At 29.8% G+C, this 14,229-nt stretch overlaps 1 protein-coding gene across 2 annotated transcripts in view; it reads right to left on the reverse strand.

Moving 5' to 3' along the window:
• LOC129230581 (coatomer subunit beta-like) overlaps nucleotides 1–14,229 on the reverse strand; it is a 43,713-nt gene that overhangs the window by 22,596 nt on the left and 6,888 nt on the right. For both annotated transcript variants that reach the window (XM_054864987.1, XM_054864986.1), the window contains exons 6-12: nucleotides 12,622–12,759; nucleotides 11,006–11,125; nucleotides 10,046–10,153; nucleotides 8,055–8,201; nucleotides 2,174–2,319; nucleotides 1,976–2,072; nucleotides 249–408 (exon numbers count right to left, since the gene is read on the reverse strand). In XM_054864987.1, coding sequence (XP_054720962.1) covers nucleotides 249–408; nucleotides 1,976–2,072; nucleotides 2,174–2,319; nucleotides 8,055–8,201; nucleotides 10,046–10,153; nucleotides 11,006–11,125; nucleotides 12,622–12,759 — 916 coding nt within the window. The remainder of the gene's footprint in view (nucleotides 1–248; nucleotides 409–1,975; nucleotides 2,073–2,173; nucleotides 2,320–8,054; nucleotides 8,202–10,045; nucleotides 10,154–11,005; nucleotides 11,126–12,621; nucleotides 12,760–14,229) is intronic.

Here is a 14,229-nt window from a genome sequence, read left to right on the forward strand (position 1 = left end):
TAACACTGGTAAAAAAATGCAACGGATTATTTTAACAGAATTATGTTCTTTCATCTCAATGCGAAATCAGATTCCACGTGCAATCCCGTAATAATTTGAAAATCGCCAACTTAGGTTAGACTGGTCTCGAGCCACAGAAAAACATTTAGCAATTATATTTTTTTTATCATATTAAGTACAATCACTAACAAGAATCAAAACAATGAACATGATCTACTAATAGTATCTAGAAAAGATATTGTTCATACTTTTGCTAACAGCAGGAGTGGAACTAAAGGCACTTTGTGTTGCATAGGTGCCATCAGCAGTGACAAGTTTTTGAACAGGAGCAACCATTGCAGCATCGTTATCCTTCTCTTCCTTTGATTCACCAGAGGCTTTTTTCATTTCATCATCTACTATTGGGATCTGAAATGATTCAGTTTTGTTATCATAATTGAAATTCAACTAGAAACATCAATTTCTATTTTTGGTTCCATATCACCAACATTTATACTAAAATGCAAACTTAAGTACAGTAGAACCTAGTTTATCTGGAAAAACTGGGACCAAAGGCAATCCGGATAAGTGAGAACACAGATAATCTGGGCAAAATGGGTAATAAGCAAATGACTTTAATAAATAAGCAGACATCTTTTATTACAGCAAAAAACCAATGCTTTGTAACAAAATTACACAGTATTGTTACTAGTCAATACTTTATCATTTATAGCTCAGTTGCAGTGGTGTCGGCTTTAAGCTCCAAGTACACCATGCTTGTTGGATAACAATAATGGGGTTGTTTCCTTCAGTCAAAAGTAGTACTTTTTGTCACTGAAATTGATAGAATAAGCGAAAAAATAACATGGAACCAGAAAATACTTTCATTTTCCCAACAGTTATTTTTTAATTTTTTAAAATGTCCGATTCTTCAAACAAGGCGTGGTCTTTATGAGGTCACAAATGATGCACAATGGCGCATCTTTCTATCTCATTTCCACATTATGATAATCAAGAAGCGAATTAAAATTGTGCTCTACCCTTGCTATCAACCATATCGTTGCCAATACATGTGAGTAAAGATGGGAATTAAATATTTTGCAGTGTGAATGGCAACACGGAATGGCATTTCATCATTTGCGATGTCATTGGCAAGAAATGCTAACATAAAAGCGGACCGATTTAAGGGATTTTTTAAAAATATTAAACTTAAACAAATTATTTAAAAAATAGTTAGATCCTATGTTTTTATGTGTGCTCTTTCAGAAAAAAATACTTTTAAAATTTTGGAAACGACCCCATTGAAGTAATATTTTTAATTTATTAATTATTTTCAAAAGTAAATATTTGAAATACTACTTCCTTTCATTGCTTATGAAATTTATTATTATTGTTTATGCCCTATTAGAGACCTTATTCCAGGCTGAGTTTGTATAATATAAGGCATAGTAAATACAGAAACAAGTACTTCAAAGTAAAAGAAATTCAATGTTTTTGTTGGCATCTGAGATCGCAATAACAATAACTAAACAGAATGTGCAAGAGAAACAACACATGAGCCATTTTGAAATTTAGGAGAATTCCTTGTCCCTGTGATTTTACTGGCTTAATGTTTATTCTCTTCAAATGAGAAAATTGGTGTTTAAAATCACTTTGAATGTATCCTATTCGAATTTCACACATTTCATCTTATTTTGTACAAAAATCTTAGTTTAAAAATTATGTATGAGACTCTGTTCCATGAAAATCAAGTGAAAAATGAATATTCAAAATGTCTTGATGAATCATTTGAGCGAGGGTGACTATTTTCAAAGTGGGAATCCAAGAAATTTCAGAGGGAACTTCAGCAGCTAGTCTACAAAGACATACATGTATACAATGATTTTTTCCTCTTAATAAAATAATAGTCAAGAAATTATTTTTCTTAAATTTGCTTTTTGAAAAATTATCACTAAATTGCACAAAATGATAAGCATTTTAAGAAAAGAAAAAATACCTCTCCCAAACATTGCCGAAACTCTGTCATTACACTATGAATGTCTTCCACTGTACAACAATATTCACCAAGAATCCATAGAGCGCTACGATGAATTCTGTAAATAAGCGAAGATAATTAATTTTTAATCCATTGTAACTTTAACTGAGAAAAATTTCAATACATTAGCTAAATTACAAAAGAAGAATGTGAAATTACTTAGATGCTTTGATAGAAGAAAATACTTCCAACAGCTTTGTCACAATTAGAGTTCGCAATTGTTCAAATCTCTGCATTGCCTCACGAACAAAAGCAAGGACATCAGCAGCAGCTTGTTCATTATTATCCGAAAGGAATTCTAAGAGCTAAAAGTTTTGAAAATAAAACACAAAATAAGAAATTTTGGAAAAAATGTAAGCAACTAATAAATGAAAAGATTTATGAAAGACACCTAAAACTTTCACCACAATAAAAAAAAAAGTAAAAAAAAAAATCACATTTCTGGTGCAATTACACGAAAAGCAACAAACTACAAATACATTTTTTTCTTTTCTTTTTTATAACATTCTCATTAAACAGATTTTTTATCTTAATGGCCAGTTAAGGGTTAAGAAATACTTTCAGTAAGTCAATCATAAAAATTAAATAACAGTAAAAAATTTTACTTTAGAAGTTTCTGACATTAATGTTTCATGGTATGTACTTAATATCCAAACATCAACTATTCATGGACACAACTGTTCATAATTCCTTAATGCGAACAGTTTGAAGATTTCTTTTTTCATTTCATTAGAACAAAATATAGAATTAATGAGAAAATCTGCATTTTGAGGATTTTTTAAATAACAAATTTAAATAGCTTGAAAATATCGATGTGCCATGGTAATACAGATATGTTTTTAAAGTAATTTTAGCAGAAGAGTGAAACAGCTATACTCTTATTTTTCTATCAAATTGATAAATCTCCTTATTTGAAGCTGTCATGGATTTTAAAGACTATTTCTTCAGTCACTTTCTCTATCCTAATCCCAGTCAATTACTTCTGTTTTTTAATAGTTGCCAAAAACAATGTAATAACAGTAATTATAAATTTAATTTTGTTAATAAAGTTAAACTAATCTCAAGGCAGAACTTGAGCAATGTGTATTCAGGCATTTTGCTTGCTTGTGATAGCGCATAAGCATATTTCTGCCATGTCTCTTTAATACATAGCTAATTGTTACTACTAAGTAGATTGGGATAATCCTTCTACGAGCATAGAAATATGGTAGCATAAATTATTAAGCTAAATATAAGCCTTTAATTCAGATACTTTTACTTATATTTTATAGATGTTTTCATTACTTAAATGTTTTATGAGCTCTTTTGCTTGTGTTACAATTTGCAGGCTAAATTACATGTTAATTATAGGAAAAATATCATTTGGATTGTCAGTAGTAGATATAGTGCCATGAAAAATGCTTTACAGGTAATGTGAGTAAAATTTTGATGCATTAATTGCTAAATGAAAATCAAAGTGAAAGTAACTTAAAAATCAGTCTAAACATAGAAACATTTTAAAATACTTGAGGCTTGACTCAAAAGATAAAAGATGAAGTATTTCTACATGGTGTAAAGAAGTCTCCAAAAAGCGTCTGTTTGTTTGAACGTGCAAAACTCAAGAACTACCTGGCCGATTTCGCTGAAATTTTAACAGTAGCTTTCTTTTTCACCGGAAGGGTTTGCAGACCGGTTCGAAAAAAAATCAATGAGTTCTTTTTTTATTCCAATTTAGGCTCAATTTTCACATAAATTAGTAAATATGAGGATGAAAAATTACTTGCACATATTAATATCACATATCGTAGGAAAGGGTAGAATTTTATGCGTTATATGCAATTTGTTTCAATGCTCTAACTTAATTATGGTGGTAGTTATTCGCGTTTGTAGCTCAAATTTTTTTAGGCTTAGCTGAATTTTAGGCACTACTTTCTTCATTAAATCTATCAATAAAAAATGAAGGAATTGTCCCCCAGTTTTCTTTTTGACACCATTGGAAAGAGCGATATTTTTTACTTCAGATCCATCTCGACCTATGGTTGAAAAACTAAGCTTCTATCTTGAAATGAAAAAAGTTACAAGCCTTTTTAAATCAAGTTCAAAAAATCCCATTTTCATTCAAATTTTTAACCATTTTCTTTTGCATTTTAATTCCTTACAATTATTTTATTTTGTGTTTCCATGATTACACTTTTTAAATCTATCTTTCTCGATTTAATTTCTTAAAAATATTTTAATATCCGTCGTCATTGTTTAGGAGGGAAATTTTGCATGTTTTCTTTTCTTTTATTCATTGCCTGATTATTGAACATAAGTCACTTGACAATTTTTATTTTCAAGGTAGACTGTGAAAAGCTGAGCAATGCAGCTGGTTTATTAAATAAAAGAGCTTTAATTGCAAATTTTTCTCTCAATTAAATCTTGAAATTGCTTGGATATGTATTAGAAAATTTGAGTCGGTCAGTTCTTAGTTTCAGCTTCCACTAAATTTTTTAAATGACACAGGAAAAGGTATCAGAAAGTGAAAGTCGGCTAGCAAGAATGAAAAATTAACTTCGAAGATTTTAGTTTATTGAGATTCTTTCATGGAAATTCCATGAAAATTCATGGTTACCATTTGATTTGAATGCCTAAATAATTGAATTACATTACCGAATAGGTAAGTCAGCCATTTGAAACCAATCTTTAAAAATTTTACGAGGCATAAAAAATTGCTCCAAGCACAGTTGTAATATTTATAGAACAGTTTAGTGGTAAGTGTAAGCTACCTCTTTATGTGCAATATATTCAAAACAGAACGAATGTGAATATTGATTTCTTTTACAATAACAATAGGCATAACAGTTAAATATATAATAAATTTTTAAAAAGTTCCCCCTTAATAAATATTGAAACAAAAAACTCTAGAATAAAACATTAAAACTGAGTTTTGAGTCTAAATACTATTTTGATAAGACTGTTTTTCACTTAAACGTATGAAATGAAATAAGATTTAAAAATAATAAATAACTATTTATAATTGCACAAAATTGTAGATTACTACAGACATGTTTTGGAGTAACAAGAAACTCCTCTATCAATCCAAAATGAATGAGCTTATGGATGAAAAGACGTCTGACAAAAGCAAAGAGTCAAATAAGCAAGCAGCATAAAAAGTAAAAATAGTTGATTAACCAAACACCATTGAGAAAATTATAGACCAATAAAGAACCAATAGGAATGCAAGTAACCTGCAATTTTGTGCCATCAAACATTATTTCTTTCTTTTAAAACTATTTTTACATTTGCACAAAGGTATTTATTCAACTAAGTACATGTTTCCTCGGTTACAACACTCAAAAATTGCAGTTAATATCAGAGTAGCCAACTTTTAAAAACCTAAATTAGTGAAAATAAGATAACGTAAAATTGCAGATTACTACACTCAAGTATTTTGAGGTTTTAAGAAACCCCTTTTTCAATGCAAAATAAGTGAGCTTATGGATGAAAAGACTCATAACTCAAGATTTTTGTTCGTAGAAACTACAATTTTTTCGTAGCAGTTGGCAGCTCTGTAATATTAATATCTACACATTTAGGTTAATTCTACAGGGTGGCGACAGGAACTGTGAAAAAAAGTTCCCTGACTTTTCCCTGATTAAGTTCACCAAATTTCCCTGATTTATGTTACCAATGATAATGGTTTTCTTTCTTTGCTCTACTTGAAATTCATTGTATGTTTGTATTAAATGCAGTATTTTAAACGTTTTAAGTTGTGTAAAGTTGTTGAACTAAAGATATATTTAAAAAAAAAAGACAATTTTTTTTGGAAGGAAAGAAAAACCTACAACACAGTATATTAAATTTTTATACATGGAAAGATTATAGAAAATTAAAAAAAAAAAAAAAAAAAAAAACTTTACTTTCAGAAACCACTTAGCATAAGAATTTTAAGAAACTATTAAAATTACTCTTAAAAACATATGTGTATTTATGATAGAACTAAAAAGTAATTGAAATTATTTTGAACTAAGTTTTCAAACAGTATAATAATTGTTGCAAGAATAACAAGTAATAGTGAAAGAATAGAAGTAATGTAGTTGTTCTTATATAACTAATTGACATATTTATGCAAAACAGATGAAACCATTTGACATCCATTCGTAGGGAGCTTTTCTCTAATCAAGAACATAGGTTTTAATGAATGAATACAGCATTTTAACAATAAAAAAATAAAGATATTTACTTCAGTTCACAAGTTAACTCTATTTCAAATGATTTCAGTATGTAACGAAAAAAAAAATCTTAGATTGCTTTTGTAACAAACAACTTTGAATGCAAGGAAAAAAAAGCAATTAGTTAATATCAAAATATATAAAAGAATACAACTTGGTTATAAAATTTAAAAAATACTTAAGTCTGAAGAAAAGAAAACCTTTATAATCTGCAGTGACAACAAATAGTATAACAGCAAAAAAAAAGTTTTTTTAATTGAAAGTTCAATTTTAGCAATTAAATTAAAAACCCAAAGAAGTAATAACTTTTAAGTTTTTATAGTATTAATTCAAAAACCAAAGATTTCTTCCTGAAATCGTGATTACAGAACTTAATTACTTCGAGACAATGGAATAAAGGCAACGGAGCTAAGACATTAATGAAGGCTTCCTCTTTGCCTGTATGGTTGTTTATTTTACATAGCATTGAAAGTGTAAAAGGAAATTTCTAGCTAAGGTAAAATAAACAACCTAACAGACACAGAAGCAATCTTAGGAAGTTCATACTGTGCTTAATAAGCAAGATTCAATACTTTGACGTTGAGGAAAAAAGATGCACAAATATGCGGCAGTGTATAATCCCACCTCATTAATTTTACTTTTTTTTTGAACAGATAATTGGCGGAAAATGCGTAGGGAATTGGAGTACTTAATTAAAAAAAAATTATTTTCTTTATAAAATCAATTTTCCCTGATTTTTTGTTATTTTTTCAAAATTCCCTGATATTTCCCTGATTAATAAAGTTCCCTGACTTTTCCGTGATCTCCCTGATCTGTCGCCACCCTGTTCTACAGCAGCAAATAAAATTAAAATTAAAATTTTGAGAGAAGAAATGGAGGTATACAGTTTTGTCCAAATTGCTGTTGACATAAACCCAATGTTTCCTATCAAAATTTTAAACTAAATTTTATTGGCTCTTTCGCAATATATAAAATCTTAAGATTAACTGTAATTTTTGAGTGTTATGAACAAAAAATCATACACTAAGTTTATTTCATACTTTTTAGTGCAAAGCAAGCACACAGAAATAGTATTTAGGCTTAAATACTATTTTTCATATTTTATTCTGCTAATGCAAATATCTTTCATTGAGATAAATGGTGTTTCATTCAGACATAAAATGACACAAAACAGTAAATATAACTTTTGAAACAGTCCAAACAGGAAGTATTCTACTGAAATGTTTTAATAAATTATTTCAGTGTTATTGGTGCTTTGCTTATTTATAGTGATAATAATTTTAGTTTCCATGAATTTCATTAAGAAAAATGGTATTCAATCAAGCATAAAATGACACAAAACAGTAAATACAACTTTTGAAACAGTCCAAACAGCAAGTATTCTAGTGAAATGTTCTAATAAATTATTTCTGTTTTAAAAATGTTGTGTTATAGCGATAATAGTTTTAGTTTCCATGAAATTCTAATAATTATTTTATTCATTTACTAAATTTCATATAAAAAATTCAAAACAAATTTTCCTAAAAATCTCTAACCATTTAACTTTTTTTTTTCCAGTGCTGTGAATTTTCTGTTATTTTATATTTTTTTTTTCTCACAAGCACAAAATATCCCAGGATTTTTTTTTTTTAAATATATTTTAAAAAGAATGTCTGTACAAACAACATAAACCTTTTAAATGTGTGAAAAAGCTGGTAAAACAAGGTGAAAGTGACTACAAAAGTGATACATGCCATAATAAATTTAAGAGGAATTTTTGTCATTCATAAAACACCAAGGACTTATATAAATAGAAAACTTTTTGAAATATGTGTATTAGTCTTAGCTAAGCCTTAATGTATACTTACAACTGGTATAATAGCAGGAGCAACATCAGGAAATTTGACACAACATGAATGAAGTGTTCGAACTAATAGTTGTCGATATTTTCCAGTATCTTCATGTTCAACTGTATTGTGTGTTTTCGTAACTTCTTTCTTTAGAACAAGCACCATCTGAAATTGGTTTTAAAATACATTTTAAAAAAAGTTTTCAAATGATAAAATGATGTTGGTTACTATACATAAACTGCTTAGATCAAGGGTTTCCAACTTCTAAGTGTTTAGGGGCTGCAAGGTTCGGTAATGGGGCCACAACATGGCTAGAGCAGTGACCAAAATGCTTTTCCGGGGCGGATAGCATTATAATGAACATTACAAACTAAAAAAAATAAATAAAATAAAAATAAACTCTGTCAAAAGAATATGAAATGTTTAAGATAAACTGAGGTCGGTTTACAACCAATGATGTCCACCACAAGCTCTGTCAGGGAAGAGCTTCAACCAGTGACATAACTAGGGGTTGACAAGAGTAGTTCTCGCCAAGAAGACAGAAGCCAGGGCAGCAGCTTTTCGACTGATTTGATTTTTTTTTTCATTTTGAAATTTTTCATACAATTAGAAAAATGCTTTAAAAAATCACAAGAAAAAAGAGATAAAGGGCAAAGTGAAACAATTCTTAATTCTCAAAGAAAAAAAGGGGGGGGGATTATCTGTGGTGTTAAATTCCATTCTAATTCACTGAGGTAGCTAAAGCATTTTATACACAATTTGCATACCAGGGAGCGGTGGTTGAGGCGTTCTATAACCAATTGTTCTTTTTTTTATTTTGCAAGGAGAGGCATGACACTTTGTTGTGTATAGTTTTTCTAACGCTAAGTATTTATTTTCATTGTAATAAATATTATAAGCATAAAAAGTTTTATTTGAACAAAATATTGGGAAGCCTAAATTAGCAAATGTATAGTAGGGGTTTTACTGTATTTTTATTTTACCTGTATGTAAATGGTTGTGTTTCATAAGCCAATTTCAGAATAGCAATCCTTTTGTAGGTAGCTTTGCTTTCCTAATTATAATAAGATTTTTTAAATGCTTTGATTACATTTAAAATAAATTTTAATGTTGCTTTCTTTTAGTAAATGTATAAAATATGTTTATTGTACATTCTCCTAGTGTTTTAAAACAAATTCTATTTAAGTTAAAATTATTTTGAAAAAGAAACAATAAATACCTTGCTATACATGAAACTGATTTTTTTTTTTTTTTTGTCATTTGGTAAAAAAAGGTACATTATATTTATTTACGGATTGCAAACATCATTGGTTTTAATGAATGAAATCTCAATTTTACCGAATGATAAAATTCGATCACACAGACATATACACACATACATACATAACATCTACTGCGAAGAAACATTGGACATCATTGGAAACAATTTAAAAAAAGAAAATAAGAATATTGAAGTTGAAATACTCTCTCTTAATTTGTCGAATCAATTAGTCAAAAGCCCCCCCCCCCATTTCTTTTTGAGGGGGAAAACTACAGTTACCTCCAGCGACTTCCCATCAAGATGACCTTGGAGGGGGGGCACAATTTCTTAAGTTCACCATGGGGGCTAGACCCCGTAGATATGCTACTGGCTTCAACCATTTTGCATATGAAACACGTCTGAATTTTGAAAGTGCATCTTATAGTCCATAAAATACAGTAAACATTAATGAACATAATGTGGAACAGATGTGCATTTTTTAAAAAACTTTTTCTTTCACACGAGCAAGAAATTTAATGCTGCAAATAATTTTCACTAAAAACTTTCAGGACCGCATGCGATCCAGGGTGCCAGTTGAAAACCTCTGGCCTAGATCATAAAGCAATCAATTGTGGTTTAGTAATGCCAGAAACCTTGATTTTAACTTAAAAGGGAAATATTTCATAATGCTTTCAATGTCAAAGAGGATTGGTTGAGCTTTAGCCACTTCAAATAAGTTTATTTTTAACCATGTTGAGAAAAATATTACCTCTTCAACATTTCTAGAAGAGACTAAATCCAAAGCAAGATTCAAAGTCTTTCGCCTGACTTCCAAATCTGATGCAGCTAGAACACGTAATATGTCCATAACAAGATCCTGCAACAGAAGCATTATATAGAAAAATGATTAAAAAAGAAAATTGCATAAATGAATTGCTTTTTTTTTAAATCTATACTGATAATTATTAAAGAAATTAAAATTTCGAAGCATTTGATAATGATTAAAATACAGGGTGTCCGAGAAAGATCCATACAACTTCAAAAATTTATTGAAAAAGAAACAATAGGGTTACAGCGAAACTAATTAGTATATTAGATAGAATAACTAAAAAAGTTTTTTCTGCAGTATGTTTCTGACCTTTGATGGCGCTACATGTCACGCAAAGGAATATTAATGCATTTTAGTTATTTCAATAACAGACTGTGTGAAGAAAGCTCAATGTGTTGGGTTGTTTATCGAAATGAAATCCGATACACAAACACAACGGAACAAAACATCCAAACAGCTGTAGCTACTGTGATGTTAGCACCCTGAAATGGTCGTGGATGGAATTGGATTATCGTCTTGATATTGTTCGAGCTACGAAAGGGTCTCATGTAGAAATTTCCTAAGGAAATAACTTAAGTTATAGGAAAAAAAACTTTGAGTTATTCTATCTAATGTACTAATTAGTTTCGCTTTAACCCTATCGTTTCTTTTTCAATAAACTTTTGAAGTTGTACGGATCTTTCTCGGACACCCTGTACAAAGATGAGGTTCAATTACACATTGGGAATTGGCAATGTATTTGAATGATTTTTTTTAGAAATTATAGTATTTCAGAAACATTTATTTTATCACTACATATAATTATGAAAGAAAAAAAAAATCCAAAAATAAAGGATAATTACTGACAGTATTAGAATGAGACATACTTTAAGTAAATAAGGATTAATGATGCAGGCTTACTTGTAAAACTCTTTCATGGGCTGGAACATCTTTTAAAGCAATCAAACGATCTAAGACGATAAGCTTTACGTTGTTATCACTTTCTTTTACAATCAATTCAATATAGCAGCTTGCAGCAGCCTAAGATAATTAGAACAAAAGAGGGTTAACAACATTAAAAGAAATTATGGCTCAAACCAAAAAAAAAACATGCATTAAATATGCTTTTAAAACTACTGGATTTAAATTTATTCAGAAAAAATCTTATGAGAAATGTTTTCATCAGTGTCAGAAATAATAAGAAAGTTTATCCTGTTTCAAAAATGGTTACGTTTTAAAAAGAAAATTATGTGGCATTTAAGTACTAGGTGTGTAGCATTCATTTTGTAGATACAATCAAAAGTGCAAAAAGCCAGTCTGATTCATGGCTGTTATGCTGACCAACAGAGTGATCATAATTACAGTTACGATTTCAAACGCTCTAATTTAAACACTACTGTTTGATCCAAATTAGATACACTCAAACCTGTTTTTGTGCTGTCTTTTTTTGTGCGACTTTTTTGTACAAACTTGTTTTGTGCAGTATATAAAAATTTCAATCAGATTGGGACTTGATTGACGAAATTATTTATAAAAGGATGGAGTTATCTTTTAAACAGACGAAGTTGTGTTAAAAACGAACGATTTTCTTTCACGTAATTTTTTTATGTCGTCCCTATCCGCTGCACAAAAACAGGTTTGAGTGTACTTCACCAGAACAGTTGTGAGATCCAAAATGTGCCGAAAAATGGCGTTATCAGTGTTGAAATTGCTGTTGAGGTGGTATGCTAACAAGACCTGACATTCTTAAAATCATTACAGATAACCTCTAATCTGGTGTAGAATATGCTGTTATGCACTTTAATGGCTAGTTAGTAGGGGAACAGGGGGGGGGGGCATATCAAATAACTAACATGTTATGTAAAAAAAAAGTCGAAAACTTTGCACAAAGGAAATGGCTAAAAATATGACAACATGTAAGTAAGTACAAATAAAAGCCTTTAAAAAGAGTTGAATTAAAAATAAAATTTTGTAACTTCAAAACAGCTGTTTGCAAAGGTTTTTTTTAAAACATTTTTTATATGCTTTTATTTGTACATATTTACACATTGTCATATTTTTACTCAACCAACATGTTAATTATCTGTAAGATACTTGTTTCATTAAGCTCCCTCTTTTGCTCTTTACACTATCACTATTTTTGCTGCAAATACTAATAAGTTGCTTGCCAACACTTGGAACCTAATTTATCTTTTTGGCAAACAACAATCTGTGTGTAACAAATCTCTTTAGTAAGTCTTCAACTTACCCTGACAACACCATTGATCAGCACATTTTTGAACTTTTTTACCTTCGTATTCCATACTAACAATAGTAAAATGTTGGAATTTGTCCTTTCTTTCACGCTTTATTTTCAGCAGGAACCAAATAAACAAGTTTGCACAAAACAGATGACAAAAATTCAAAATTTAAAAAAAAAGGAAAATTTGGTAATACTGTCCTTTTCCTTCCCAAGGCCGTATTCATGAATTGAACCAATTTCTTAAAATATAAAGAAATGAAACATATGTGACAAATCAGAATTCAAAATTAAGTACCTTAATAGCCGTTGGGGCACTAGATAAAGTTACAAGTGTTCCAGCAGCTTCATAGCGTACTGAAGGGCTATTAGAGTTGAGTAAATTATAAATGCAGCGAATAAAACGTGATCTTTCAGAAGGATTTCCATGACAAACCTATAGAAAAAAAGGGGGAAAAAGATTTTTTAAAAAATATTATAATATACATTTACAATCATGTCAACAGGTACAGGTAATTATTAATGGTTTCAAAAGTATGCATCTTAAGCAGTAAGCCACTACCTTTAAGTCAGGGCTAAAGCAGAACTACATGAAATATACCAATATACATGAAATTGCAACTATCTGAGCTAAGCATTAAACGTATTTTTTTGAAAATTTAAATTAAAGCAAAATGTAATGAGCTGAGCTACTATTATAATTAAAAGACAATTAATGAAACATGTTACGAGTTATGTATTTTGTCACTGTCTGAAACATCCTTAACCAAGTTTTAAAACCAATTTTATAACTTAAACTCTTCATAAACTTACAAGACACTGATGAAAATAAATGATAATTTTTACAAGTGGTATCAAATTGGGCGCATATGGATTAAAATTTTTGAGTGAACGTTGCAAAATGAGAAATGTGCAAGTCTTCAATCGCACAATATAAAATACTAGCATTCCCGTACCCGGCATTGCTCGGGTAATGGAATTAGCAGGGTTTAACAGTGCTTGGTGCACCTAGTTTCAAAAATCCCCTATAATAATTACTTATTACCTATATTTATTTCTAATTTTGGGAGGATCCCGGGACCATTGGACTCCTTATATATATATATATGCCCTTGTCCTTAACCAATCTTTAACTGTTATTAACGATCCTTTTAAAGTATTGATTATCTTTGCAAACACAGGCCATCCACATTTTATTGTTATACCTATGTTTAAGCAAGAACTTCTTTGTATACAACATTTTTAGTTTTATTTTTCTGGTGCTAAAATTATTACGCTGTTTGATAAACTGACTTTGGAGCAAGTTAGATAAAATTGGCCGTGTGAAAAAAAGTCTTTTCTTAAATCGATCCCTGCTACTTTTAATGTCTGTCCTTGTGACTTATTAGCGGTTATTGCAAAGCAAACTTTTACAGGAAACTGCACTCTTCTAAATTCAAAAGAATAGTCCGCCTGTGATGATGTTCTTAAAAATTTCGTTTCTAGTTTTGAAAAAAATGAAAGTAAAAGACAGAAACATTATTATTTGACCTGAGAAAAGCCTCAAAGAATCACGTGAGAAACAAAAACAATATCAAATTTAAAATTCGCTATCGACCAAAAGTTGAGATGAAGTACTGAATAATGATTTGAATGGAGGAAAGCCTCTGAAAATAAGGGATTTAAATTTCAATGAAAGGTTTTAATTTCACAGAAATTAAGGGGTTTTAATTAATTTCTCCTGAACTAATTGATATTTCGAAAAATCCTTTCTTAGTGAATACTTTCGTAATCATGTGGACATGCCTGCCAAATTTCAAGTTCGAGGCTTCAGCGGTATTGGCTGTGCGTTGATATATATGTTATCTCAGGACATTGATTTTTATATATTAAGATTAGAAGGGTAAAAAATAATCCCAGCAGAAAA

The sequence above is a fragment of the Uloborus diversus genome, chromosome 9, assembly GCF_026930045.1.
Source record: "Uloborus diversus isolate 005 chromosome 9, Udiv.v.3.1, whole genome shotgun sequence".
In the NCBI taxonomy this organism is placed as follows: domain Eukaryota; kingdom Metazoa; phylum Arthropoda; class Arachnida; order Araneae; family Uloboridae; genus Uloborus; species Uloborus diversus.